Below are 26,311 nucleotides of genomic sequence, written 5' to 3'. Positions count from 1 at the left end.
CTTACGTGCACCTAACTTGTTAGCAGCGTCTGTTTGTTAAAGTTGTCTTATTTAGATAGACTTTATTCCAGATTGCATTTCCATTCCTTTTATACAACCTTACTTGTTAGCAGCGTCTGTTTGTTAAAGTTGTCTTATTTAGATAGACTTTATTCCAGATTGCATTTCCATTCCTTTTATACAACCTTACACTATTATCTATACAATCTCTTGATTAATGGTGCTACTGAGGAAGTTGGATAATTTCAAAACCTTACATGAGCCTTTCACAAGATAAGGCACTTTAAACATGAAAAGCTATTAGAAATTAACTGTATTATGTGATCTCAAAAAAAATGCAGAGTTTCTCAACTATTTCTATAAATAAGTATAGTTTAATGAAATAGGTTAAATAATTACAATAAATAAATCAAGCATGTGGTTCTAAAATGTAGTCCATACTAATTGGCAAATGTACTCAGCATGAAAACCTTGAGTAATGAGAGGTTAAATGCATTCTAAATGTTGTGCAAGCTGATGAAAGTACTTTCTGCTGTTGGATACAACTTCTTAAAAATAAACATTGTAATAAAAAGAAACCAGAAATGCGTCTCTAGTTACAGTTAATTCTAGTGATGACTTTATTTCTAAGAAAAACCAAGGCAACATATGTGTGTTTAAATAGCATGTGGTTTCTGTGGTTATACAGTAACCAAGGGATGACTGTCAGTGTGATAAAATTCTCTTCGAATATATTACTAAATTATGGTGGGAGCCTCTTTTCTGAAAAAAAAAATGGAAAAATTTACTATAGCATCTGGCCCACAATCAAATGTCAACTTGAAAAGATGAAAATACAGGTTGAGCATCCTTAATCCAAAAAATCCAAAATCCAAAATACTCCAAAATCTGAAACTTTTTGAGCGCTGATATGATGCCACAAGTTACCCTGAACACATTATTTTTTTCATTGCATTAATGGTATATTAACTATGTTTTTTGCTGTTAAGGATTTATGTGTGATAAGTACAAAAAAAGATTGCTTATTGGTAGCATATGAAATTCAGAGTCAGGGATAATGGTGATGCCAAACAACCATACATTGTCCACATGGGTAGCTGAGATAGTGACATCTTTGCCTCTGATGGTTCGATGTACATAAACTTGGTTTTACACGCAAAATTATTTAAACTTTTGCATAAAATTACCTTTAGGCAATGTGTATATGATTTATATGAAACATAAATAAATTTTGTATTTAGATATGGGTACCATCTCATTATATATATGCAAGTATTTCAAAATCTGCATAAACACTAATGGTTTCAGGTGATTTAGATAAGAGACACTCAACCTATATAGTACTGCATTTTAATCAAATATTATAGTTTTAATCAGAGACGTGTGGATCATGATGGACTGCCCTGTTCTTGCTCCATTCTGGACCCCTGTGGACTCTACCAACTCATGCTCAATCCCCACCTCTTTTTCTGCTTTTCCTTTGTGGCTGGTGGTTGACCATAAAAGAGTCAAATATCAGCCACAAAGATGACTGAAGATCAGATTTTATCATCAACCAGAAAGTATAGATTGTCAGTAAACATAAAAAGGTTTGCCGGTAATTTAGTCACTGGTCACTGTCTCCTTTACCATAATCATGCATTTCAACAGCCACAGGTTCTAAAGATTCTTGTAAAAAAAAAGTAGATTCAGGGACAGCAACAGAGATAATCTTTTCTGGATAGACACATGATATTATCATTTGTCCGTTAACAGTCATGAGGAAATAGATAGGATATATGCATTCAAATTACTTCTAATTATTAAACCATATTGCATAAATCTTTGATTTTTTAATAGTCTTATTGTTACTGACTAAAATATAGATAAAATAAAGATACATACTTGGAAGAAACCGACTCCATGAATTCGTCCAAAAAATCATCATATTCAGAACCTCTTACTCTTCTCTGCCGTAGTCCAATGTAGAGTGGATCTTTAAGTAACTCCTATTTAAAAAAGTACCATAATAGAAATAACTATAACCAAGTCATTTATTGAGCCTTAGTTTCTTCATCTGTATAAAAGGGATAAAAATAGAAATAAAATCTTACCATACTGATTCAGAATTAACCTACAGGGTAATTACTTAATGTTACATAGAATATACTGTAGTTTTTATACACCAAATAAGAAAAAAAATTCCTGCCCAGGAGCAGTGGCTCACATCTGTAATCCCAACACTTTGGGAGGCCGAGGCAGGCCAATCACGAGGTCAGGAGATCAAGACCATCCTGGGTAACACAGTGAAACCCCGTCTCTACTAAAAATACAAAAATTAGCCAGGTGTGGTGGTGCGCACCTGTAGTCCCAGCTACTTGGGAGGCTAAGGCAGGAGAATTACTTGAACCTGGGAGGTGGAGGTTGCAGTGAGCCGAGATCACACCACTGCACTGCAGCCTGGGTGACAGAAGGAGATTCTGTCGCAATTAAAAAAAAAAAAAAAAAGGAAAGAAAAATAATTCCTAAATGTTAACATTCTAGACTATTCTGAGGAAAACAAACAAACAAAAAAAATCAAAATATTTCATTTGTGTTAATTAGAAAAGTTCAATTGAGATTTTACAGACAAAGGTAATCACACAGAGAAATAACATTTAGTTCTGAAATACTAGCTTAAAGAATGGAAATACAGCAATTCCTTTCTTAATTTTCCACTTCCAAAAGCAAAACCATCAAACAACAGTTTTATTTTGCCTTTACTATGATAGTTAACAGACTTTAAAATAAATTTTTTAGCCTGTACTAGTGTTTTCTTAAAATTTTTAACTTTACACAGTTTAAGTTGTTTCTTAAACTAAGAACACTGCCCTGTATAAGTTTTGGTATATATAATATGTAATATCACTCTTATTAAATCAGTTTTGAAATCGAGATATAATTTAAATACAATATAACATACCCATTCATAACAAAATCTCAGTAAACCAGAAGCAGAAAGGAACTTCCTCAATGCAATAAAGGACATCTAAGAAAAACCCACATATACTAGCATATTTAGCAGTGAAAGACTGAGTGCTCTTCACTTAAGATAGGGAACAAGACAAGGATATTTACCCTCATCACTTCTACTCAACACTATACTGGAGACGCTAGCTATTACAATAAGGCAAGAAAAAGAAAGAAATATAGTTTGAAAAAAAAGAAGCAAAACCTTTTTTATTTGTACACACGATTGCATACATAGAAAATACTAAGAAATCTACCAAAAAAAATCCCAGTAGAAAAAAAATACATGAACTTAACACAATCACAAGTTATAAAGTAAATATACACAAATCAATTGTACTTCTATATACTTGCAATGGACAGTTAAAAATGAAACAAAATATACAACTCTATTTATAATACCAGCCCAAAATGCAAAATTCATAGGGACATATTTAAGAAAACATGTGTAAGACCTGCTCACTGGAAAATACAAAATATTGCTGAAAGAAACTCAAAAACACTTAAATTGGGAATAACCTGCAAAAATAAGTAAGTAAATAAATAAATAAATAAATAAACAAATAAGACCAAAGTGACACCTTCAGTAACCTAGAATAGAGAAAATTGAAATAATGAATTTGTGAATCTGGCTAATGAGATTTCCAGGCAGAATGCTGACTTGGTTTCTTGTGGTTATATAATAAGGTCTAAAACAGAGAAGAGCTAGAGAAGAAAATGTTCAGTTTGTGAGCAAAACTGAAAGAATATAGGACACAGGATTTGCTGGTAAAAGATGTGCAATAAGGTCTTCAAAGATCAAATTAACTGTGTGGTTTTAATAACTTTTTCAGAAATCTCTGAATGATTTAAAGTGAAGACTGATAGATCACCTTAACTAGACAAAAGGAACTGGTCGCACAACATTCTGCCATGCCAGCCAATATAGGTAGGAGCCTATTTTGAAAAGAATTGTGAATGGAGCCTCTGTCACATTGAGTAGACTATAATCTGATACAGAGAAGGTCTAAAGAGTTTTTAAGGGCATGGTACTATGTTGGATTATTAAGATAGAGACACTTCAAAATGAAAATAATTATCTGGGTCCTCAATTTTCTGTAGTCAGTAAGCAGACTGAGAAAGTTATTCAGCTGCTAATACAGATCATTTCTTATGAAAGAGGAAGGATATCTCAGAGGACAGAGCCAAGAACCCAGAGGGCAAAACCAAAAGCCTAAAAAAGAACCATGAACTACAGAACCACCCTGAGGAAACTGAATGGGCCCTACTCAAAAAATATTCCCTTCTCTTCCCCATGTAGGTGGCCTGGCAACATGTGTCCTGTGAGATTTCAGAATTGCTATGTACCATTTAGAGCCACATAATTCCTACTCCAGCTTTGAATGAGAATGGCGTTTTCTCATTCTCATGAAGGAGAATGAGAGCTTTGAATGTTGATGGCGTTTATTCTGTCCCTGCCTCACCATTGTATGTTTGATGTGTGGGAACACAGAAATGAGCTCCACCAAGGAGCAAAACCCAAGAAACGTCATTTGCATCTAGACCAGATTTAGATGACAATATCTTGAACTTTGGACCTGCTGCTATTAGTGGGATGAAACTTTTGAAATCCTAGGATGGTGATGAGCACATTTTGCATGTGGAATGTGACCAATTTCTGAAGAATGGGAACTGATGTGGAGAAAGGCCCAGCTGTGCCAGGCATCCTAGCCTTCCTAGCCATTCCAGTCCAAATTGCCAGCCCACAGAATCATAAACATTAATAAAACAGTAATTGTTTTAAGCCACTGAGATGGTGATGTTAAGAAGATTAAACCTTCGGATGTTAAGAATAATCCGAAGAGGAGTTTACTTAAAGCCAATAGAAATGATAGCCTTTCTTCACACTTTTGTCCTGTTGTAATTAGTAATGGCACTCTCTGTCGTTATGAAATTGTTTTGGTTTGGCCAATATATCCTATGTATAATGTATTGCATAAGAAGAGTTAAGGATTTCCAGCTAGCTGAAAGTTAACAAGTTATATCACATGAATGTATTTCAGATGAAATGTAAAAACTGAAACCAAGTGCTACTGTAAAGTGCAGCTGTTCCTTAAGGCATAAAAACTTTAAACAATCTATTGGCAGGCTTCTGAGCAGCTGAGGTTGAAGTGCCAATGTGCTACTAATGACTGTCAGAATTAAAATACTTTCTACATGTCTAGAATATATTTAGACTTCTAAAATGTGAATTAGAAAAATAACAAAATTGAGAAAAAAATGTTACATGTTTCCCCTTCTCTTTTCTCCCTCCTTTCCCATGTTAATGATTAAAGTATATACCATAAAGAAGTCTGACTACAATGTAGTCAATTACAAAGATTTATGAACAAGACAGAGATTTTGAAGTAAATCAGAAAGCTAAAAAATTCTTGATTACCGGGTAAGATGACCAAATAGGAACAGCTCCAGTCTGCAGCTCGCAGCAAGACCAATGCAGAAGGTGGGTGATTTCTGCATTTCCAATTGAGGTACCCGGTTCATTTCATTGGGACTGGTTAGACAGTGGGTATAGCCCACAGAGGGCAAGGAGAAGCAGGGTGGGGCATCGCCTCACCCGGGAAGCACAGGGGGTTGGGGAACTCCCTCCCCTAGCCAAGGGAAGCTGTGAGGGACCCTGTCCTGAGGGACCATGTACTCTGGCCCAGATACAACACTTTTCCCATGGTCTTCACAACCCACAGACCAGCATATTCCCTTGGATGCTTACACCACAAGGGCCCGGGTTTCAAGCACAAAACTGGGCGGTCATTTGGGCAGACACCAAACTAGCTGCAGGAGTTTTATTCCATACCCCAGTGGCACCTGGAATGCCAGCGAGACAGAACCATCCACACCCCTGAAAAGGGGGCTGAAGCCAAGGAGCCAAGTGGTCTTGCTCAGCAGATTCCACCCCCATGGAGTCCAGCAAACTAAGATCCACTGGCTTGAAATTCTTGCTCCAGCACAGTAGTCTGACCTGGGACACTCGAGCTTGGTGTAGGGAGGGATGCCCATCATTACTGAGGCTTGAGTAGGCAGTTTTCCCCTCACAGTGTAAATAAAGCCACTGAGAAGTTTGGACTGGGTGAAGCCCACTGCAACACCACAAAGCCACTGTAGCCAAACTGCCTCTCTAGATTCCTCCTCTCTGGACAGGGCATCTCTGAAAGAAAGGCAGCAGCCCCAGTCAGGGGCTTATAGATAAAACTCCTATCTCCCTGGGACAGAATGCCTGAGTAAAGGGGCAGCTGTGGGCACAGCTTCAGCAGACTTAAACATTCCTGCCTGCTGGCTCTGAAGAGAGCAGCAGATCTCTCAGCACAGCATTCGAGCTCTGCTAAGAAACAGACTGCCTCTTCAAGTGGGTCCCTGACTCTCATGCCTCCTGACGGAGAGACACCTCCCAGCAGGGGTCAACAGACACCTCATACAGGAGAGCTCCGGCTGGCATCTGGCAGGTGCCCTCTCAGGGGAAGCTTGCAGAGGAAGGAACAGGCAGCAATCTTTGCTGTTCTGCAGCCTCCGCTGGTGACACCAAGGCAAACAGGGACTGAAGTGGACCTCCAGCAAACTCCAGCAGACCTGCAGAAGAGGGGATTGACTCTTAGAAGGAAAACTAACAAACAGAAAGGAAGAGCATGAACGTCAGCAAAAAGGATGACCATGCAAAAACTCCACCCGAAGGTCACCAACAGCAAAGACCAAAGGTAGATAAATCCCTGAAGATGAGCAAAAACCAGCACAAAAAGGCTGAAAATTCAAAAAGCCAGAATATTTCCTCTCCTTCAAAGGATCACAACTCCTCACCAGCAAGGGAACAAAACTGGACGGAGATTGAGTTTGACTAATTGACAAAAGTAGGCTTCAGAAGGTGGGTAATAACAAACTTCTCCGAGCCTAAAGGAGCATGTTCTAACTCAATGCAAGGAAGCTAAGAACCTTGATAAAAGGTCAGAGGAATTGCTAACTAGAATAACCAGTTTAGTGAAGAACATAAATGACCTGATGGACCTGAAAAACATGGCATGAGAACTTCATGAAGCATACACAAGTATCAATAGCTGAATCAATCAAGTAGAAGAAAGGATATCAGAGATTGAAGATCAACTTAAGGAAATAAAGTGTGAAGACAAGATTAGAGAAAAAAGAATGAAAAGGAATGAACAAACCCTCCCAGAAATATGGGACTATGTGAAAAGACCAAACCGACATTTGGTTGGTGTACCTGAAAGTGACAGGGAGAATGGAACCAAGTTGGAAAACACACTTCAGGACATTATCCAGGAGAACTTCTCCAACCTAGCAAGGCAGGTCAATATTCAAATTCAGGAAACATAGAGAAGTAAATAAGTTCTTTGAAACCACTGAGAACAAAGACACAATGTACTAGAATCTCTGGGACACAGCTAAAGCCATATTTAGAGGGAAAGTTATAGCACTAAATGCCCACAGGAGAAAGGGGGAAAGATCTAAAATTGACACCCTAACATCACAATTAAAAGAACTAGAGAAGCAAGAGCAAACAAATTCAAAAGCTAGCAGAAGATGAGAAATAACTAAGATCAGAGCAGAACTGAAGGAGATAAAGACATGAAAAATCCTTAAAAAATAAATGAATCCCGGAGCTGGTTTTTTGAAAAGATTAACAAAATAGACAGATTGCTAGCCAGACTAATAAAGAAGAAAAGAGAGAAGAATCAAATAGAAACAATAAAAAATGATAAAGGGGAGATCACCATTGATCCCACAGAAATACAAACTAACATCAGAGAATACTGCAAACACCTCTACAAATAAACTACCAAATAAACTAGAATATCTAGAAGAAATGGATAAATTCCTGGACACAAACACCCTCCCAAGACTAAAGTAGGAAGAAGTTGAATCCCCAAATAGACCAATAACAAGTTCTGAAATTGAGGTAGTAATTATAGTCTACCAACAAAAACAACAACAACAACAACAGCCCAGGGAGACAGATTCACAGCCAAATTCTACTAGAGGTACAAACAGGAGCTCGTACCATTCCTTCTGAAACTATTCCAACCAATAGAAAAAGAGGGGCTCCTGTCTAACTCATTTTATCAGATCAGCATTGTCCTGATACCAAAACTTGGCAGAGACACAACAAAACGAGAAAATTTCAGGCCAATATCCCTGACGAACATTGATGCAAAAATCCTCAATAAAATACCTGCAAACTGAATACAGCAGCACATCAAACAGCTTATTCACCATGATCAAGTCGGCTTCATCCCTGGGATGCAAGGCTGGTTCAACATATGCAAATAAATAAATGTAATCCATTGCATAAACAGAACCAATAACAAAAACCACATGATTATCTCAATAGATGCAGAAAAGGCCTTCGATAAAATTCAACACCCCTTCATGCTAAAAACGCTCAATAAACTAGGTATTGATGAAACATATCTCAAAATAATAAGAGCTATTTGTGCCAAACCCATGGACAATATCATACTGAATGGACAAAAGCTGGATGCATTCCCTTTCAAAACTGGCACAAGACAAGGATGCCCTCTCTTACCACTCCTATTCAACACAGTATTGGAAGGTCTGGCCAGGGCAGTCAGGCAAGAGAAAGAAACTGGACCCTTTTCCTTACAACTTAAACAAAAATTAACTCAATATGGATTAAAGATTTAAACATAAGACCTAAAACCACAAAAGCCCTAGAAAAAATCCTTGGGAATACCTTTTAGGCCATAGGCATGGGCAAATATTTCATGACTAAAACACCAAAAGCAATGGTAACAAAAGTAAAATTGACAAGTGGGATCTAATTAAACTAAAGAGCTTCTGCACAGCAAAAGAAACTAGCATCTGAGTGAACAGGCAACCTACAGAATGGGAGAAATTTTTGCAATCTATCCATCTGGCAAAGGGATAATATCCAGAATCTATAAGTAACTTAAATTTACAAGAAAAAAAAAAAAAAAAAAAACCAAAACACTCCATCAGAAAGTTGGCAAAGGATATGAACAGACATTTTCGAAAGAAGGCATGTATGTGGCCAAAAAACATGAAAAAAAGCTCATGATAACTGTTCACTCGAGAAATGCTAATCAAAACTACAATGAGATATCATCTCATGCCAGTAAGAATGGCAATTGTTAAAAAGTCAGGAAACAACAGATGCTGGAGAGGACATGGAGAAATAGAAATGCTTTTACACTGTTGGTGGGAGTGTAAATTAGTTCAACCACTGTGGAAGACAGTGTGGCGACTCCTCAAGGATCTAGAAACAGAAAAGTCATTTGACCCAGCAATCCCATTACTGGGTATATACCCAAAGGATTATAAATCATTCTATGATAAAGACACATGCACACATATGTTTATTGCAGCACTGTTCACAATAGCAAAGACTTGGAACCAATCCAAATGCCTATCAATGTTAGACTGGATAAAGAAAATGTGGCACATATACACCATGGAGTACTATGTAGCCATAAAAAATAATGAGTTCACGTCCTTTGTAGGGACATGGATGAAGCTGGAAGCCATCATTCTCAGCAAACTAACACAGGAACAGAAAACCAAATGCCGCATGTTCTCACTCATAAGTGGGAGTTGAACAATGAGAACACATGGACACAGGGAGGGGAACATCACACAGCGGGGCCTGTCAGGGGGTGGAAGGCAAGGGGAGGGATAGCATTAGGAAATACCTAATGTGGATGACAGGTTGATGGGTGTAACAAACCACCATGGCACGTGTATACCTATGTAACAAACCTGCATGTTCTGCACATGTATCCCAGAACTCGAAGTATTAAAAAAAATTCTTCAAATCATAATAACGTCCCTGTCAAAAATTAGGTTTTTTTAATTTCATAATTTTAATTAAGATAACTAAGGCTTGAATAATGAGTGCATTCTCAGAGATTTGACTGACAAAAAATTAGTATCTACAAAAAGCCATTTAACAACATTATTCCATTTTGATAATGGTTCCACAGACAAAGTAGACTGGCACAGAAGTGATATTAATTTACTGGATTAAAAACTTCTTATTGTCAGGAGCGAACACTCAATAGATCACTGTTAGAGAATATAAACACTTGGTATTAAGCAAGCACTTAAAAAAGGGTGGAACTTCTTTAGCACGAGGTGTTACGTTAAATGCGTGTGGTGCCACTGAAGACTTATGAAAATTTACAAGGCTAAGAAAAGGAAAAAGATTGGGGAAAAAGTAAGAAACAAGACATATGGAAATATAAGAGAGCTCAAAAAAGGAGATAGGAGGGTATATGTTCGTAATTATACTAATTATCTTACTGTTAACATTATCTCAATTCTGGACCCTTCAGAGTTTATAACTGAAGCATCCATTTATTTGAAGTTAATAGTAATCACTATCAAATCCTGGGCCCAAGTGATTCTCCCCCCTCAGCCTCCCAAAGTGTTGGGATTACAGGTGTGAGTCACTGAGCCTAGTCTAATATTCTCTTACCGACCTGAAAGTATTTTTTAAATATTAAGAACATTATACACCTTTATCTTCTATACTAATGTAACTATTCCTCATTTTAGCATTTATTTTTAAACTTTATTTATAATCTACAGAAAATTATTTTCTTTGTTACCATTTCTCCTCTTTTGTTATGGATTCTATAAAGATATATAAGTTTTGCTGTTTTGTTGGCTTGTGTTATCAACAAGAATAAGCAAAGTAACCACCACATTTAGGTAAGAGTCTAAAACCAGTACCACTAAAATGTTAGCATGCATATGAGCTGGCATGACTGTTAAAAAGTGCTAGAAATAAAAATGATTAAGATTTAGTTGTGATTCAGTATGTCTGGAGTGTGGTGCAAAATTCTGCATTCTTAACACATGCCCCTGATAATTCTGAAGTGGTGAGGAACTGGTATTGTTATTTCAAACTTGTATTATTAAGTTAAAATAAAACCATTCTACTTCCTACTAGGTTTCTGTCTCATTCAAATAAATTTTCTGTTTTGTTCTATACAATCAGTATTTCTAAAATTTACCTCAAAATTTCAAGGAGTTCCTGCTAGTTATAGTGTGTATAAAATCAAACTAAAGAAAGACTCCATTCTCTTTCCCAAGGCACTAGTGTACTGTCTCAGGAAATAGATAAATAAATTCTTGATAAAACCTATTAGGATCTTCTAATTTAGAGAGGATGAAGCAAAATGAGACCACAAAGAGCAAGCAAATGAAACTCCAAACCAAAATCCTGGGAGTTGAGAATTTTCTTCTCTCCCCTGGCTTTACTAATGATGACTGGTATTCACTTCAATACAGGACCACTTGTCTGAAGTGGCAAGCAATATGAAAGGATAAAGGGTAGAAGTGAAGGAGGGCTGAAAGACAGATGATGATACTATAGTTGGTACCACGTGATAAGCAAAATAATGACTCCCCTCCCTACCCCAAAAATGCCCACGCTCTAATCCCTGAGAACTGTGAATATGTTATCTTATGTGCTAAAAGAGACTTTACAGATGTGACTAAGGGTGAGTCCTTAAAAGTGAAAACTTTTCCTGGCTGAAGTCAGAGAAAGAGATGTAAGATGGAAGCAGGCCAGAGAAATGCTGCTATATTGCTGGCTTTGAAAATGAATAAAGGGGGCCATGAACCAAGGAATGCAGGCAATCTAGAAGCCGGAAATGGCCAAGAAATGGAATATGGCCATATTGACACCTTTCATAACTTTAACCTTTTGAGGCTGTGTTGGCCTTGTGACCTACACAACTATAGGGAAAATGCATTTATGTTGTTTTAAGTCACTAAGTTTGTAACAATTTGTTACAGCTGCAATAGGAAACAAACACAGGCCACACTTTAGTGTCAACATCAGATTCTGTAGACAGGCTGGAAGATACACAAAGTCTATAAGGTTTTTCCTTCATTTAGTTTCTTTCCAACATAGCTGGTTCATGCCAAAGATGAAGACTACTTTCTGGAACACACAGGGGAACTGTCTAAATGGGAAAGATCACTCTTCAACTTTGCCAGTTCAAGCTCCAATAAGGATTCTATAGTAGGGTACACTGTACACATCAACCAGAGGCCAGACTAAACATAAAACTAGACCTGGAGCTGAGGTTTAATAAGCAAAGAATAACTATGCAGAAATGACATTCTCCTACTCATTCTGCCCATGACCTCTTGAGGACTGACCATGTGCTATGGGTTGAATGGTGTTGCCCCCAAATTCGTATGTTGAATCCCTAACCCCAGTACCTCAGAATGCGATGTATTTGGAGACAGAGTATTTAAAGAAGTAATTAATTTAAATGAGGTCATTAGAGTGGGTCCTAATCCAATATGACTTGTCCTTTTAAGAAGAGAAAATTGGCCAGGCGTGGAGGCTCACGTCTGTAATCCCAGCACTTTGCGAGGTCGAGGCAGGTGGATCACGAGGTTCAGAGTTTAAGACCAGCCTGGCCAAGATGGTGAAACGCCATCTCTACTAAAAATACAAAAATTAGTTGGGCATGGTGGCGGGTGCCTGTAATCCCAGCTACTTGGGAGGCTGAGGCAGAGAATTACTTGAACCTGGGAGGCAGAGGTTGCAGTGAGCCGAGATCATGCCACTGCACTCCAGCCTGGGCAACAGAATGAGACTCCGTCTCAAATAAAAAAAAGAAATAGAGAAAATTAGGATACAGACATACACGGAAGAAAAACTATATTAAGACACCAGAGGAAGATGGACATCTGTAAGTCAAGAACACAAACCACAGAAGAAACCAATCCTACGAACACCTTGATCTTGGACTTTCAGCCCCTAGAACTGTGAGAAAATAAATTTCTGTCGGTTAAGCCACCCAGTCTATGGCACTGTTACAATAACCCTAAAAAACGAATATACCATATAACACATGAAAAGGTTCTTTAAGACATAATAGTGTCCAAAGAAGCATGAAAGGAACACAAGGAACATCTACTCAAATTATTTTTAGTCAAATAGCAAGCCTCAATATTAGTCATATACAAGAAAAAATAGACATATAATCAACATAATTTCTATGGAAATATTTGGCAACAGCAAAAAAAAAAAAAAAAAAAAAGAGAGAGAGAGAAGGAATCAAACATGATATGCTCTAAAGAAAATTTACCTCAGATAACAAGTAAATTTTATATAGCAACTGCTTCACAATTAAAGAAAATGTGGACTGTGAAATAAATAGATGAAAGATGAGATGAAAATATAAACACAAACACCCTACCTAATTTAATACTTAGTATTATTAATTAAAGAATAAGAGTATTTTTGACCTTAACAAAATCAAAATGGCCATTATTTTAAAGTCAAAAAAACAACAGATGTTGGCACCATGTGGTGAAAAGGGAAAACTTATACATTGTTATTGGGAATGTAAATTAGTACATCGTCTATGGAAAACAATATGGATATTTCTCAAAGAAAAAAAAAGTAGATCTATTATTCAATCTAGCAATTCCACTACCAGGTATCTACCCAAAGGAAAAGAAGCCATTATATCAAAAAGACACCTGCACATGTGTGTTTATCACAGCACAATCCACAATTGTGAAGATATGAAATCAACCTCAAGTGCCCATCAATCAATGAGTGGATAAAGAAAGTTTTCACATATATATCATAGTATACCACTCAGTCGTAAGAAAGGATAAAACAATGTCCTTTGCAGCAACTTGGATGAAACTGGAGGCTATTAACCTAAATGAAATAACTCAGGAATGGAAAACCAAATACTGCATATTTTCACTTACAAGTGGAAGCTTAGCTATGGGTACCTAGGAGCACACAAAGCAGTATAATGGACACTGGAGACTCAGATGGGAGGAGGGTAGGAGGTGGGTAAAGAATAAAAAGTTATCTATTGGGTACAATGTTTTTCAGGTGACGGGTACACTAAAAGCTCAGAGTTCACCACTATATAATTCATCTGTGTAACCAAAAACCACTTGTACCCTTAAAGCTATTAAAATAAAAAATAAAAAATAAAAAATAAAAATAAAAGAATAACAATATTTTTTAGCCAAGTACTTCTGTGTACTTCTGTTTTGGTGTCTTAGTTCCTCAAATTTCCTTTAGTTGAAAGCTGCAGAAGCTTAAAAGCAGTCAGGCAAGTCTATCTTTATGGCAAGTGAAGAGTGTCTTATTAACTGGCAGCTAATTCCGTTTCTGTTTTCATTACTATCCAGTACACGTAGGTATGATAAAAGAGGAAAATATTTATAATTTGTATTAAAAGCGGATTTACTTTTATTAAAATTTGCTAGGTTATTCTGGGTAAGAAACTAAGTGTTATTATCAAGCAGTTTCTATATTTTTATTATGAAGTGTAAAGCTATGCAGAGATTCAAAAAAACAATTAAGATTAAAAAGTATTACTACAGGAACATTTTGACTAAAATCAGTTTTCCACATGTGAAACTGTCACTACATAAAAACACCATTACATTTTAAACGAACTCATAGACTCAGTCATAATTAAATTTTCCTTCTGTCTTCTCAGTAAAGCAGCAGTGAAAGAATAAATACAAAAAACAAAATGTCAGAATGAATAAAATAAGAACATTATGAGTGGCAATTCAGTTGATTCCAAATATTTTTCTATTCTTCACCACACATTATGAGTTAAAGACAATAAAATTTTAGATTACTATGTTTTGCAGGCTACAATATTTCTAACATATCTTGAACTCCAAGAGCTCAAACAGAAAGTTATGTGTTGGAGTATTTCTATTTTAAGCAACAGAAAAGTTAATCCAGAATCTTACACAGCTTCTATTTTTACCCTGAAAAGTACTGTATTGCTAACGGAATACAGTTGATATGTGTAGCTCAAAAGTCAATAAAATTAAGGGCAAATTGAGTCAAAGATGAAAACATATTTTGCTTAATAAATGCAGCATACCTTGATCAGTTTTTGGAAAAAAAAAATACTTGCCCCAAAATTAATTCTTCTGATTAACCAAATAATGTGTAACTATTTCTTTGCCTAGAAATGTCAAATACTATATAACATTAGCAGAATAGCAAAACAGAATATTGTTGCTATTGTGAATGAGTTAATTTTTAACTGGTTATTACAAGTACATAGAAAAGCTATTAAGTTTTCAATATTTGTTTTAAAGCAGCCACTTTACTGAGTGCTATAATTTGACCACAATATTTTTTAGTTGGTTTTCTTGGGTTTCAGTAATAAACATGTTACCTATAAATAATGATAATTTTGTCTTTTCCTGTCAGTTATATCCCCTTTGTTTTACTGTCTTATTACACAGGCTAGAATTTTCTGAATGATAAAAAAGAGAACAGCCGTGATAACAGGTGTTCTGTCTTTTAAAATAATGCCTCTAATATATCACCATTAATTATGATGTAGCTAATGGTTTGAATAGATTTCAAACATTATTTCGACATTAAAATATTCTGCAAGATCTTACTTGCCAATATTTTATAAAGAACTTTTGCTTCTGCATCTATATTAATGTAAGGTAACATTTACTAAGTGCTCACAAAATGCCAGTCACAATTTTAAGCATTCTAAATGTATTAAACCATGACAGCTCTATGAGGTAAGTACTCATTTTACATGAGCAAAACACAGAAACAGCACTAGTAAGTGGTGAAACTGGGAGCAGGGGTAAATATGAGACTACTTAGCAATTTCTTATTATGTGCTAATTTTTTTTTTTACCAGGTTTGGATATCAAGGTTATGCTCTTTTTAAAAACTGAAATGTTAAGCTGTCAATTGTAATACACTCTGGGACAGTTTATATAGCATAGGAACTATATTTCCTTAAAAGCTTGATGATCAAATCCTTAATCTTAGCTGAGTTTAAAACTTAATTCTGCTTAATTAACAATAAAATTCACATCTATTTTCCTTTTTGTCTGTTTGTCTCTTATACTTTTATTTATTCTGTGGATGGACTCTGGTGACAGTTTACAAGCATTCAACCAGTTTAAATAGGGCTTAATCCTTTTATCTAGTAGCTTAGTGACCATAACTGAGAGTCACCGGGTGAAGGCTGGCCATTGCAGAAAGACTAACCATGTGATCTGGGGTAGAGCCTTCGAGTCATATAGTATAGGCCAACCTGGAGACTGAGTTCAACCACCTGGACAATCAATCAATCGATCAATCAATCAATCAATCATGACTAGGTAATGGAGCCTCAATAAAACTTTGAACAGTGGGACACATGTTGATATTTCATATCTGTACTGGGAGGGTAACATGTCCTGATTTTACAGGAAAATGGACACTTCACATTTGGGACTCTTCTAGACTCTTCCCTATACATTTCTTCTTTTGTGTGATTTTAATGTGTTATCTTTCACCCATAATACACTGTAACTGTGAGTACAATAGCTTTCAGTGAGTTTTTTAAGTCTTAGCAAATTATCAAGCCTGAAGTTGGTTTTGGGAAGCTCTTGAACTTGCAGTTGATGGCAGAAATGAGGGCAGTCTTGAAGAGTATGTATACCTGTAAATTTTGTAGTTTCACTAACTCTGGGTACAGCTAAACTATCTTTTATAAAGGGAACAAATAATTTACTCTCCTTTTAGAATAAGAACTCTAGTTGATCATTTGCTAGTATACATTTTTACAATTAGATTCCCAAAATATGATTTATTTAAAAAGACAAGATGCAAGAAAGTAACAGTAACACAGAGTTTAAGAATAAGAATGAGGCTGGAGAATAGGGTCTGGAGGCAGGGAACCTAAGGCCGTTTTGCACTGACTTCCTAGAACTAAATTGAAAGGAAAACCCTAACTTTCTATGCCTAAGTAACAAAATGACCAGAGGCTACTCCCTTTGCAAACCCCTACCTTTTCTGCTGGCAGATGAGAAATTCAAAGTACCTCTGATTGGTTGGTTTTTGCAACCAATCAGACGTTTGCACAGGAGTGTAACTTTGTAACTTCACTTCAGCCTCTGATAGGTTGCTGTCCACAACCAATCAGAATGGCTGTGGGCCAAGCCTTCATTTGCATAGAAACGCAGTTTTGTAACTTTACTTTATCCTCCCATTGGTTGCTTTCCACAACCAATCAGATGTTTGCTAGGAGTGTGACCTTTGTAACTTCACTTCAGCCTCTGATTGGTTGCTTTCTGCAACCAATCAGACTGATGATTGCAGGCCATCACTTCATTTAAATGGGGTGAACACCAATTGGCCAATGGGAAACCTCTAGGGGGTTTTCGGACCTGAGAAGATTCTGTATCCAGGTCCTGAAGCGGCTGCTCAGGCCCATTCCCACTCTGTGGAGTATGCTTTCATTTTCAATAAATCTCTGCTTTTCTTGCTTCATTCTTTCCTTGCTTTGTATGTTTTGTAAAATTCTTTGTTCACCGATAACAAAAGTATATAATAATTGTCAGATAATTGGTTTGCTAAACGCCTTCAAATGCCTTTACCAAAGAAAGCAATTAACACATACTGAAACTAGTTACATGTGTATCTCCTCTTCTAGATTCAGAGCATCCTGCTGGCAAAATCTTACATTTTTTACGCCAATATTATCTAGGTTTTGCTTAGGCTTTGATGGATAGCAGATATTCATACTTTTTAAAAATGTGTTTATTGATACATAAATTTGTATATTTTTATGGAGTACATGTGATACTTTGTTACATGCATGGAATGTGTAATGATCAAGTCAGGGTATTCAGGGAGTCCATCATCTTGAGTATTATTTCTTTTCTTTTATTTTTTTGAGACAGAGTTTTGCTCTTGTTGCCCAGGTTGGAGTGCAATGGCGTGATCTCAGCTCACTGCCACCTCTGCCACCAGGTTTAAGCAATTCTCCTGCCTCAGCCTCCCAAGTAGGTGGGATTACAGGCATGCGCCACCATGCCCAGCTAATTTTGTATTTTTAGTAGACACAGGTTTTCTCTGTATTGCTCAGGCTGGTCTCAAACTCCCAACCTCAGGCGATCTGCCCGCCTCGGCCTGCCAAAGTTCTGGGATTACAGGTGTGAGCCACCGTGCCCAGCCACCTTGAGTATCATTTCTATGTGTTGATAGCATTTCAAGTCCTCTCTTCCAGCTATTTTGAAATATACAATACAGTGTTGGTAACTGTAGTCACCCTACTCTACTAACATTAGAACTTATTTCTTCAATTGACATATTTGTACCCATTAACCAACCTCTCTTCATCCTCCCACCCCCTACCCTGACATACACACACCCTTCCCAGTCTTTGGCAACTATCATTCTTCCCTTTACCTCCATGAGATCAACTTTTTTAGCTCGGGTGTGAGAACATGGGATATTTGTCTTTCTGTGCCTGGTTTATTTCACTTAACATAATGAGTAGGTACTCAATATTGGTATAATACCAAATGCAATTTGAGGAGTTTCAGAAAGGTCTCTCAAAGACCTCTGTCACTCTCCAAGTGACAGAGCTATTCTCTGGTGACCTGTCAAAGAGTTAAAGGTTCACCATTCACTTAATTGTCTTCCCTCAATATTCCTGAAAGTCCAATGGCAGTAAGCAAAATCTCTAGAAATAATACACAGCATTTTAACAGTAGATTCATTTAGATAATCAGATTATTTTCTAATTATCAGCTTAAAAATTCTGAAATGTAGTATGAACCAGGCATGTCTTAATTAAAAAAAAAAGAGAGAGAGAAAAAGCTAGATCTACAGCTGGGTAAACTAAGAAATTTCGTGAAGGATAGGTGGATGGGTTCTTCAAGCTAAGGAAGTAAGATACTGGATAGAAATGTAATAACATAAAAGCAATGAATACCAAAAGACGAAAGAAACATACACTAAACAGAGATAATGTGGAAAATTGAAGACAACCATCAATTTGGCAATTTTAAGACCTACTTTCATGAAATCAATTCTTTCATATAATACAATCTCGCTCATGAAATTAATTCTTTCATATAATACAATCAATGCAAGAGTCCTAATGTTACAGTTTCACTAGTGCAAGTCTTTCATGATGTCCACATTATACAAACAATCCCAATAAATGGCGCAGGGTTAAAACTGTTTAAAACTTCACTGTTATCCCAGTGAAGTAGGAGGCTTGTTTGAGACCAGGAGTTCAAAACCAGTCCGGGCAATTTACATAGCAAGAACTCGTCTTAAAAAAAATAAACAGTTTAAAAAATTAGCTGGGTGTGGTGGTGCACACCTGGAATCCCAGCTACTTGAAAGGCTGAGGCAGGAGGACCACTTGGGCTCAGGAGTTTAAGGCTGCAATGAGCTATGATAGTGCCACTGCACTACAGCCTGGGTGGCAGTGCAACATCCTCTTACAAAAAAAAAAAAAAAAAAAAAAGCCAAATTCTAACATTTTTGCACGTCTGTTTTGTCATTATATATTCCTCCTCATTTCTCCACAGAACTTTTAAGATGTATTACCTATTTTTGTGATTTTTAAAATTTGATTTCAATGTAAACAAAAAATCACCCGCTACTTGGGCGGCTGAGGTGGCAGAATCACCTGAGCATGGAGATTGATGCTGCAGTGAACCATGATCATGATAGTGCACTCTAGCCCAGGCAACGGCAGTGAGATCCTGTCTTAAAGAAAATAAAAACAAATAGGTTGGGTGCGGTGGCTCACGCCTGTAATCCCAGAACTTTGGGAGGGTGAGGTGGATGGATCAGGAGGTCAGGAGATCGAGACCATCCTGGCCAACACGGTGAAACCCCCTCTCTACTAAAAATAGAAAAAATTAGCCGAGAATGGTGGCACGTGTGTGTAGTCCCAGCTACTTGGGAGGCTGAGGCAGGAGAATCGCTTGAACCTGGGAGGTGGACGTTGCAGTAAGCGGAGATCACGCCACTGCACTCCAGCCTTGGCGACAGAGCGAGACTCCTTCCCCCCCGCCCAAAAAAAAAAAAATCAAAAAATAAGAAATAAACTATTTTATGTCAATGCAACTTATCACAGAACAATTTTTAAAATATATTTTTAAAATAAAGTAGAAATATATTTATTTTATTTTAATTTAAATTTTTTAGAGCAGGCTCTCACTCTGTAGCCCAGGCTGTAGTCCAGTTGGATAACCATGGCTCACTGCATCCTGAACCTCCTGAGTTCAAGCAATCCTCCTACCTTCCAGCCTCCTAAGTAGCTAGGACTGTAGGTACACACTACCTCTCCTGGCTTAAAGAGGAAATGTTAATGTTCAATGTATACACACAATTTTAGGACAATTGTTTCAAGAGGTCAAGAAGCCAGCTTTGATAATTTCTAAGCCATTTCTATTGGTATCAGAAAAGAAAATGCCAGATAAGCATTGTATTTTTATCAAAATGTATCCTTTGATAAAGGTTAAGTGAGCATTCATGTACAGATCAAGTTAAATATTATAACTTTGTATGTGTAGGTTAAAAAACGTACTGTAAATATATTTTTGTTCATGCAAAAATATATTTCACATTACTTACAGATCAAAAGTTTTAACTTCAATTGTTTTAGAAGGAGACAAAGAAACTAAACATAATGCATGTACGTATTTGTGTTATGGTTTTATTTGATGATATATCTGCTTGGGACCTAGGTCTGAAATTTGTAAATAACTTTTTAAAAGTTCATCCTTAACTGACTATTATCTTTCATTTCTATTTCAGAGAATTCTACATTTAACTTCTAGTATCTAGTTAGCTAACTAATCCTAAATATTAGCAGTAAAGGATGAGCAAAAAAAAGTAGTACTTAACATACGACTTTAAGATTCTAAAATATAAAGTCATGAATGAGAAAAGTTAAACTCCAAATGATCTACTTTAGGTTCAGTATAGTTTTTAAAACAAGAATATTTCAGACTGATTAAATTTAATAAATCCTGTGGGATTAGTTCCTATATAATAAAAAAATAATAATTTTTAAAACTATTGTCTTAAAGTGAAACATATACTCTATAGAATAATGGCGAAAATACATATCAAAGCAATATGAGGCACTAGGGAAGCAGATAAAAGATTAATCACGTTATAAAGATGGGAAAAGGAGAACAGGAGAAGTCATTTTTTTTATAATACTAAAGGGAGATTTGGAGAGAGAGAGAGAGAGAACCAGACAAAAAAGAATGAATTTTATGAAGTTCCTGGAATAAGTTCAAAATGCAAGAATTTATGCCATTTTTAAATGTACATAGCTGCCTTATAGACGTAAATTATTTACCTCATTTTCGGTTCCCACATCCAGAATGACAGGCAGACATTTTTGAGGATTCATCCCTCCGCAAGCTGTATATAGAGCCAATTTACCCACAGGGATGCCCATGCCATTACAGCCAAGGTCTCCCAAGCCAAGAATACGCTCTCCATCAGTCACCACAATGGCCTAGAAGAAAAAGAAAAATTACCTATTAACAGGTTTTCACAAATCCTGAGACACAATTTCTGACTCTACTTCTGAAGTAACTACTAGTGAAATATTAAGCTGTTAAAAAAACATAAATTGAATATATATGAAAAAGATTTTATAAATTGTAATTGTGGAAGAATCGGGTGAAGAAATGAACTTGATTTATAAATATGCTTAATTAGGTTATTGAAAAAAGAAGGGCATGTGTGCACATAAAGATTCAAACATACCAAATAACTTAAGTTTTCAATCAAGAGGAGCAAGTGGGTAAAGCATAAGGAAATAAGAGCTCACACCAGGAACCAAAAGAAGGTGGTTTTGAGCAACAGTGTCCTTAGTAAACTACCGCATAGTTACTGAAGAGATTGAGGAGGTTACACCTCTGCCCTAAATGCTCTGATCTTTAGTTTATGCATCCTGGCACTATCCTCCTATTTTTACAACAATCTGACCCATTCTCCTTAACTCCTATAATCACTTGATATCTTTGAAACATGTCCAGTACAGTCTGCTACTTCTCTTACCTGAACATTTTCCACTAGATTTAACGAATTTTGTCTCCTTCCTCCCTCCCTCCCTCCCTCCCTTCCTTCCTTCCTCCCTCCCTCCCTCCTTCTTTCTTTTTCCCGAAACAGAGTCGTGCTCTGTCGCCCAGGCTGGAGTGCAGTGGCGCGATCTCAGCTCACTGCAACCTCTGCTGCCCAGGTTCAGGCAATTCTCCTGCCTCAGCCTCCCGAGTAACTGGCATTACAGGCGCTCACCACCACGCCTAGCTAATTTTTGTATTTTTAGTAGAGACAGGGTTTCACTGTGTTGGCCAGGCTGGTCTCAAACTCCTGACCTCGTGATCCACCTGTCCGTCTCCCAAAGTGCTGGGATTACAGGCATGTGCCACCACCATGCCCAGCCTGCTTAGTTTATTTCTAATTAACTTGAATATTTGTGAAGCATATGCTTTAATCATGTGGAGATTTTAATTCGATGTAATTTGATATCATTATTGAACATCTTTGTGATTCATGTCAATTATATGAATTTAAACAAAACCAATCTTATGAAACACAATTTATTAGTCTACAAACTGCTACACTCTTCATATTCAGAGAAATGTGGGAAAATGTCAGTTATTTGGCCTTGGGTGAATTTAAGCTTCTGTTTCTTATTGGTAAATTGGGAGTAATAAATGTACTTTTCAGAGTAGCTGTATGAAATTGGGAACCGGGTCTTTTTGCTTACCACTGTACATCAGCACCTAGTACAGCATTTGGCACACAGTAAACAATCAACAAATATTAGTAAATTGAATAAAACTATGATTACATAAAATGAAATCATGATATATAAAGAACTTACCACAGTATCTGGTACATTACAAATTCTTAAAAATTTATAGCTATTATTACTATTATTTCATCAGAGCTAATTATAAAGTCATAGCATTTAAGAAGTAAAGAGAAATCTAAAGTATATTCCATCTATTCCTCTTATTTTATAAATTAGGAAACTGAAAAATCAGAGAACTGAAATAATTTGCCTAAGGTGATTTGCTTGGTTAATATCAAAGAACCAGAAACCCACATATGTTAATTCATAGTACAGTGCTCTTTTCACCATACCACATTGCAGAATATATTTTAAAATATATTTCTAAGATATTTTATTTAATTTCCTGTTCACCTATATTATTCAGCTCTTGAAAAACGGTCTTAAAAGCAAATACATTTGGGAGGTAGGTGAAAATCATTTTTGCATATTCCATACATTTGTCTTTGGAAGATTTTTCATGTCAAATCGCAATGGATCAATATGTGATGCTCTTTTGGAGGAAGCAATCCAATACTACTGGGTTAACTTGGCCCTGATTTAAGGTAAAAAAGATAAATACTGCAGATAACTATAACTTTGTTTTTTAAACTAAATTAAGGCCAAATTTTCAAAGTCCTAATACTTCTAAAGTGTATTTAACAGACAGTTTTATTTATTGCATTACCACAAATAGAGGTACTTTTACATATCATTGATAATATATAACTTTTATGAATGTGATCTTTACATAGGTAAAGTCCATTTGGCCCGCCTATACTTACAAATATTTTTAATGATATGTTTTATAAGAAAAGTAATAGTGTCATTTAGCTTAGTTAGCTTAGTCATTTAGCTTAGCTTAGTTATGACCTGAATAATAATTTATAAAATGCTTTCCAGATTTCATCGAAAGTGCTTAAACACAGAGAGGTGTTATTTGGTTTCAAAATTCTGAAAAAGGAATTTCAAGTGGCATACCTTTTCACTTATTTTGATAGCTCATCTATGTTAAACTAAATATATGTCTTGAACATGAAAAAAAAAAAAAAAGGCAGGTCACTTGCGGTAGCTCACGCTTGTAACCCCAGCACACTTTGGGAGGCTGAGGCGGGCGGATCACCTGAGGTCAGGAGTTCGAGACCAGCCTGACCAACACGGTGAAACCCCGTTTCTACTAAAAATACAAAAATTAGCCGGGTGTGGTGGCGAGTAGCCTCCCAGCTACTAGGGAGGCTGAGGCAGGAGAATTGCTTGAACCTGCAAGGCAGAGGTTGCAGTGAGCAGAGATTGCACCATTGCATTCCAGCCTGGGCAAAAAGAGTGAAACTGTCTCAAAAAAAAAAAAAAAAAAAAGTTCATTATTTCTTATTTCTTCATAACTTTTATTCCCTAAGTTCTTCTCTCAGAGTTATTTATATTATTTAATTATATACATATACATGAACATTTATATATGTAGTAGTTTGAGAAGTTTTTAAAATATGTTTTGAGACATTTGATATTCATGCTTTATTACAAATGTACATTTATGGCATTAATTCATAAGTATTTCCATATAAAAGAGTAGATTTTAACAGTAAAAGAATTCTCTCAAAGAAAAAAGTTTTGTCACTTAAGTAGTTTATCACTAAATTAATATTCTCTTGCTTTTTTTTTTTTAACCTACTTTATCTCCTGCTTTAGAAAAACGAAGCAGTTGGATGTTTTCTATACAATAATTAAATCACAACTGCAGGATTAATGTCAGTAAGACAACTACAATTCTATCAGTGATGTCCATTTCTCAGAAATTAAATCTTCACCACACTATACAAATTATTATCTAGGCATTACCTGAATAGAAACTTCTGTATGAAACATGCAGATTTCTGCTGAACACACAAAGATACTCTCCATGTGTCCTGTCTTCATTCCCTTCATTTAATTTCCCAAGTCCCATCCCCTTGTAGCCTACCTAAATGCAGAACCTTTGCATCTTTTCCTGCTTTCCTGAAACTACTCTAAAATCTGTTTACAGTGAACCTTGTTCAAATATTACTTATACAAAGTGATTTCCTTGTTAAATATGACATTCTATTTTTTCAAATCTAAATCTTTTTCTGAATTTCAAAACCTTTTATAATAATTTGATTACCCCTTAAACAATCTTAATTCCACTATATTCCAATATTAACACTCAGCTTTAGTCAGGCCAGTGAATTTTCTTATTGTCTAAAAACACCCCATTCTCTTACTGAACTTGATACCTACATTCATCTGTTCCCTTCTTAGAATAGTATGTTTTTCCCTTTCTAACTATCAAAAGTTGGATCTAAGTCCCGACTTTGCTATAAAAGTTTTCTTAACTATTCCAGCCTTCTCTAAATAATATTATCCTCAGAATGAATAAATAAGGCACTTATAATACCACATAGTTTGATTATATTTTGCCTAATAATTGACTTTATTTCATGGGTACTTTCAAGTATATAGGAGAGACCGTATAAGATATACTTATCTATCTTTAGCATTCTTTTACAGTCAATAAGCTGCCATTTACTAAGTACCTACTATGTGCCAGGCACTATACTAAGATTTTTAAATAAAAGAGGGCATAGTTAGGGATAAGAACATCGGTAAGGGCCCAGTATTAAGAGTCCAAAGGATAAAAGTAGCCTATGAATAAAGTTAAAGATGCAGAGATCAGCTAGTTGGAAGAACAAGAAACATGGTGTGATAGCTTACTGCCTAACTGTTATGATTACAGGGATATTGACTAGAACTCTCTACTGCAGAACTATTTCCTGTATTGACTTGTTAATTCTTTTTTGTTTTTTGTTTTTTTTCTGAGACAGGGTCTCAATCTGTTGCCCAGGCTAGACTGTAGTGGTGTGATCATAGCTCATTGCAGAATTGAACTCCTGGGTTCAAGTGATCCTCCTACCTCAGCCTCCCAAGTAACTGAGACTACAGGCATGCACCACCATTCCAGCTAATTTTTAAATTTTTTCTAGATATGGAGTCTCACTATGTTGCCCACGCTGATCTCAAACTCTTGAGCTCAAGCAATCCTCCCACCCACCTCGGCGTCCCAAAGTGTTGGGATCACAGGCCTGAGCCACCACTTCTAGCCAACTTGTTAATTCTTTAAATCTCCTTTAGATCCTGATTAAAAGTAAACATCTTTAGGTGACCAGACATTTATGATTTATAGAATTAAGATGTTTTTTAGGGTAGTTTCTAAGACCAGAATCTGTGGATAACACGGTCTTGTTGATAGCAGAAAAGCTGAGGAAGCAACTTAGGTGGAGAAAGCAAAAAAAAAAAAAAAAAAGAAAGAAAATTGAGGACATTGGAAATAATAAAAACCACTTTAATTTACAAGTTTTCCTAGCATGAGCCCTAGAGAACCAAATTAATCAATTATAGCCACAATATCTCAAATAGGAAAGATCACCCAGGCATGGTAGCTCACATCTATGGTTTCAATACTTTGGGAAGCTCAGGCAGGAGGACTGCTTGAGGTCAGAAGTTCAAGACCAGACTGAGCAACATAGTGGGACTTTGTCTCTAAAAAAATTAAAACAATTTTAAAAAGATCATTAGTGGACTTACATTCAGAAGTTATACCTGAAGTGCCTTTGTACCAGCAAAACGCATTGATTTATTCC

General features: G+C 36.3%; 1 protein-coding gene across 1 annotated transcript in view; it reads right to left on the bottom strand.

Annotated features, from left to right (window-relative positions):
• Positions 1-26,311, bottom strand: part of ME1 (malic enzyme 1) — a 224,103-nt gene that overhangs the window by 101,617 nt on the left and 96,175 nt on the right. The window contains exons 5-6 of the mRNA XM_026454537.2: positions 21,171-21,332; positions 1,885-1,988 (exon numbers count right to left, since the gene is read on the bottom strand). Coding sequence (XP_026310322.1) covers positions 1,885-1,988; positions 21,171-21,332 — 266 coding nt within the window. The remainder of the gene's footprint in view (positions 1-1,884; positions 1,989-21,170; positions 21,333-26,311) is intronic.

This window comes from Piliocolobus tephrosceles, chromosome 5, assembly GCF_002776525.5.
Source record: "Piliocolobus tephrosceles isolate RC106 chromosome 5, ASM277652v3, whole genome shotgun sequence".
NCBI lineage: Eukaryota > Metazoa > Chordata > Mammalia > Primates > Cercopithecidae > Piliocolobus > Piliocolobus tephrosceles.
The sequence above is the reverse complement of the archived record's forward strand: the minus strand, read 5'-3'. Positions and strand labels throughout refer to the sequence as shown.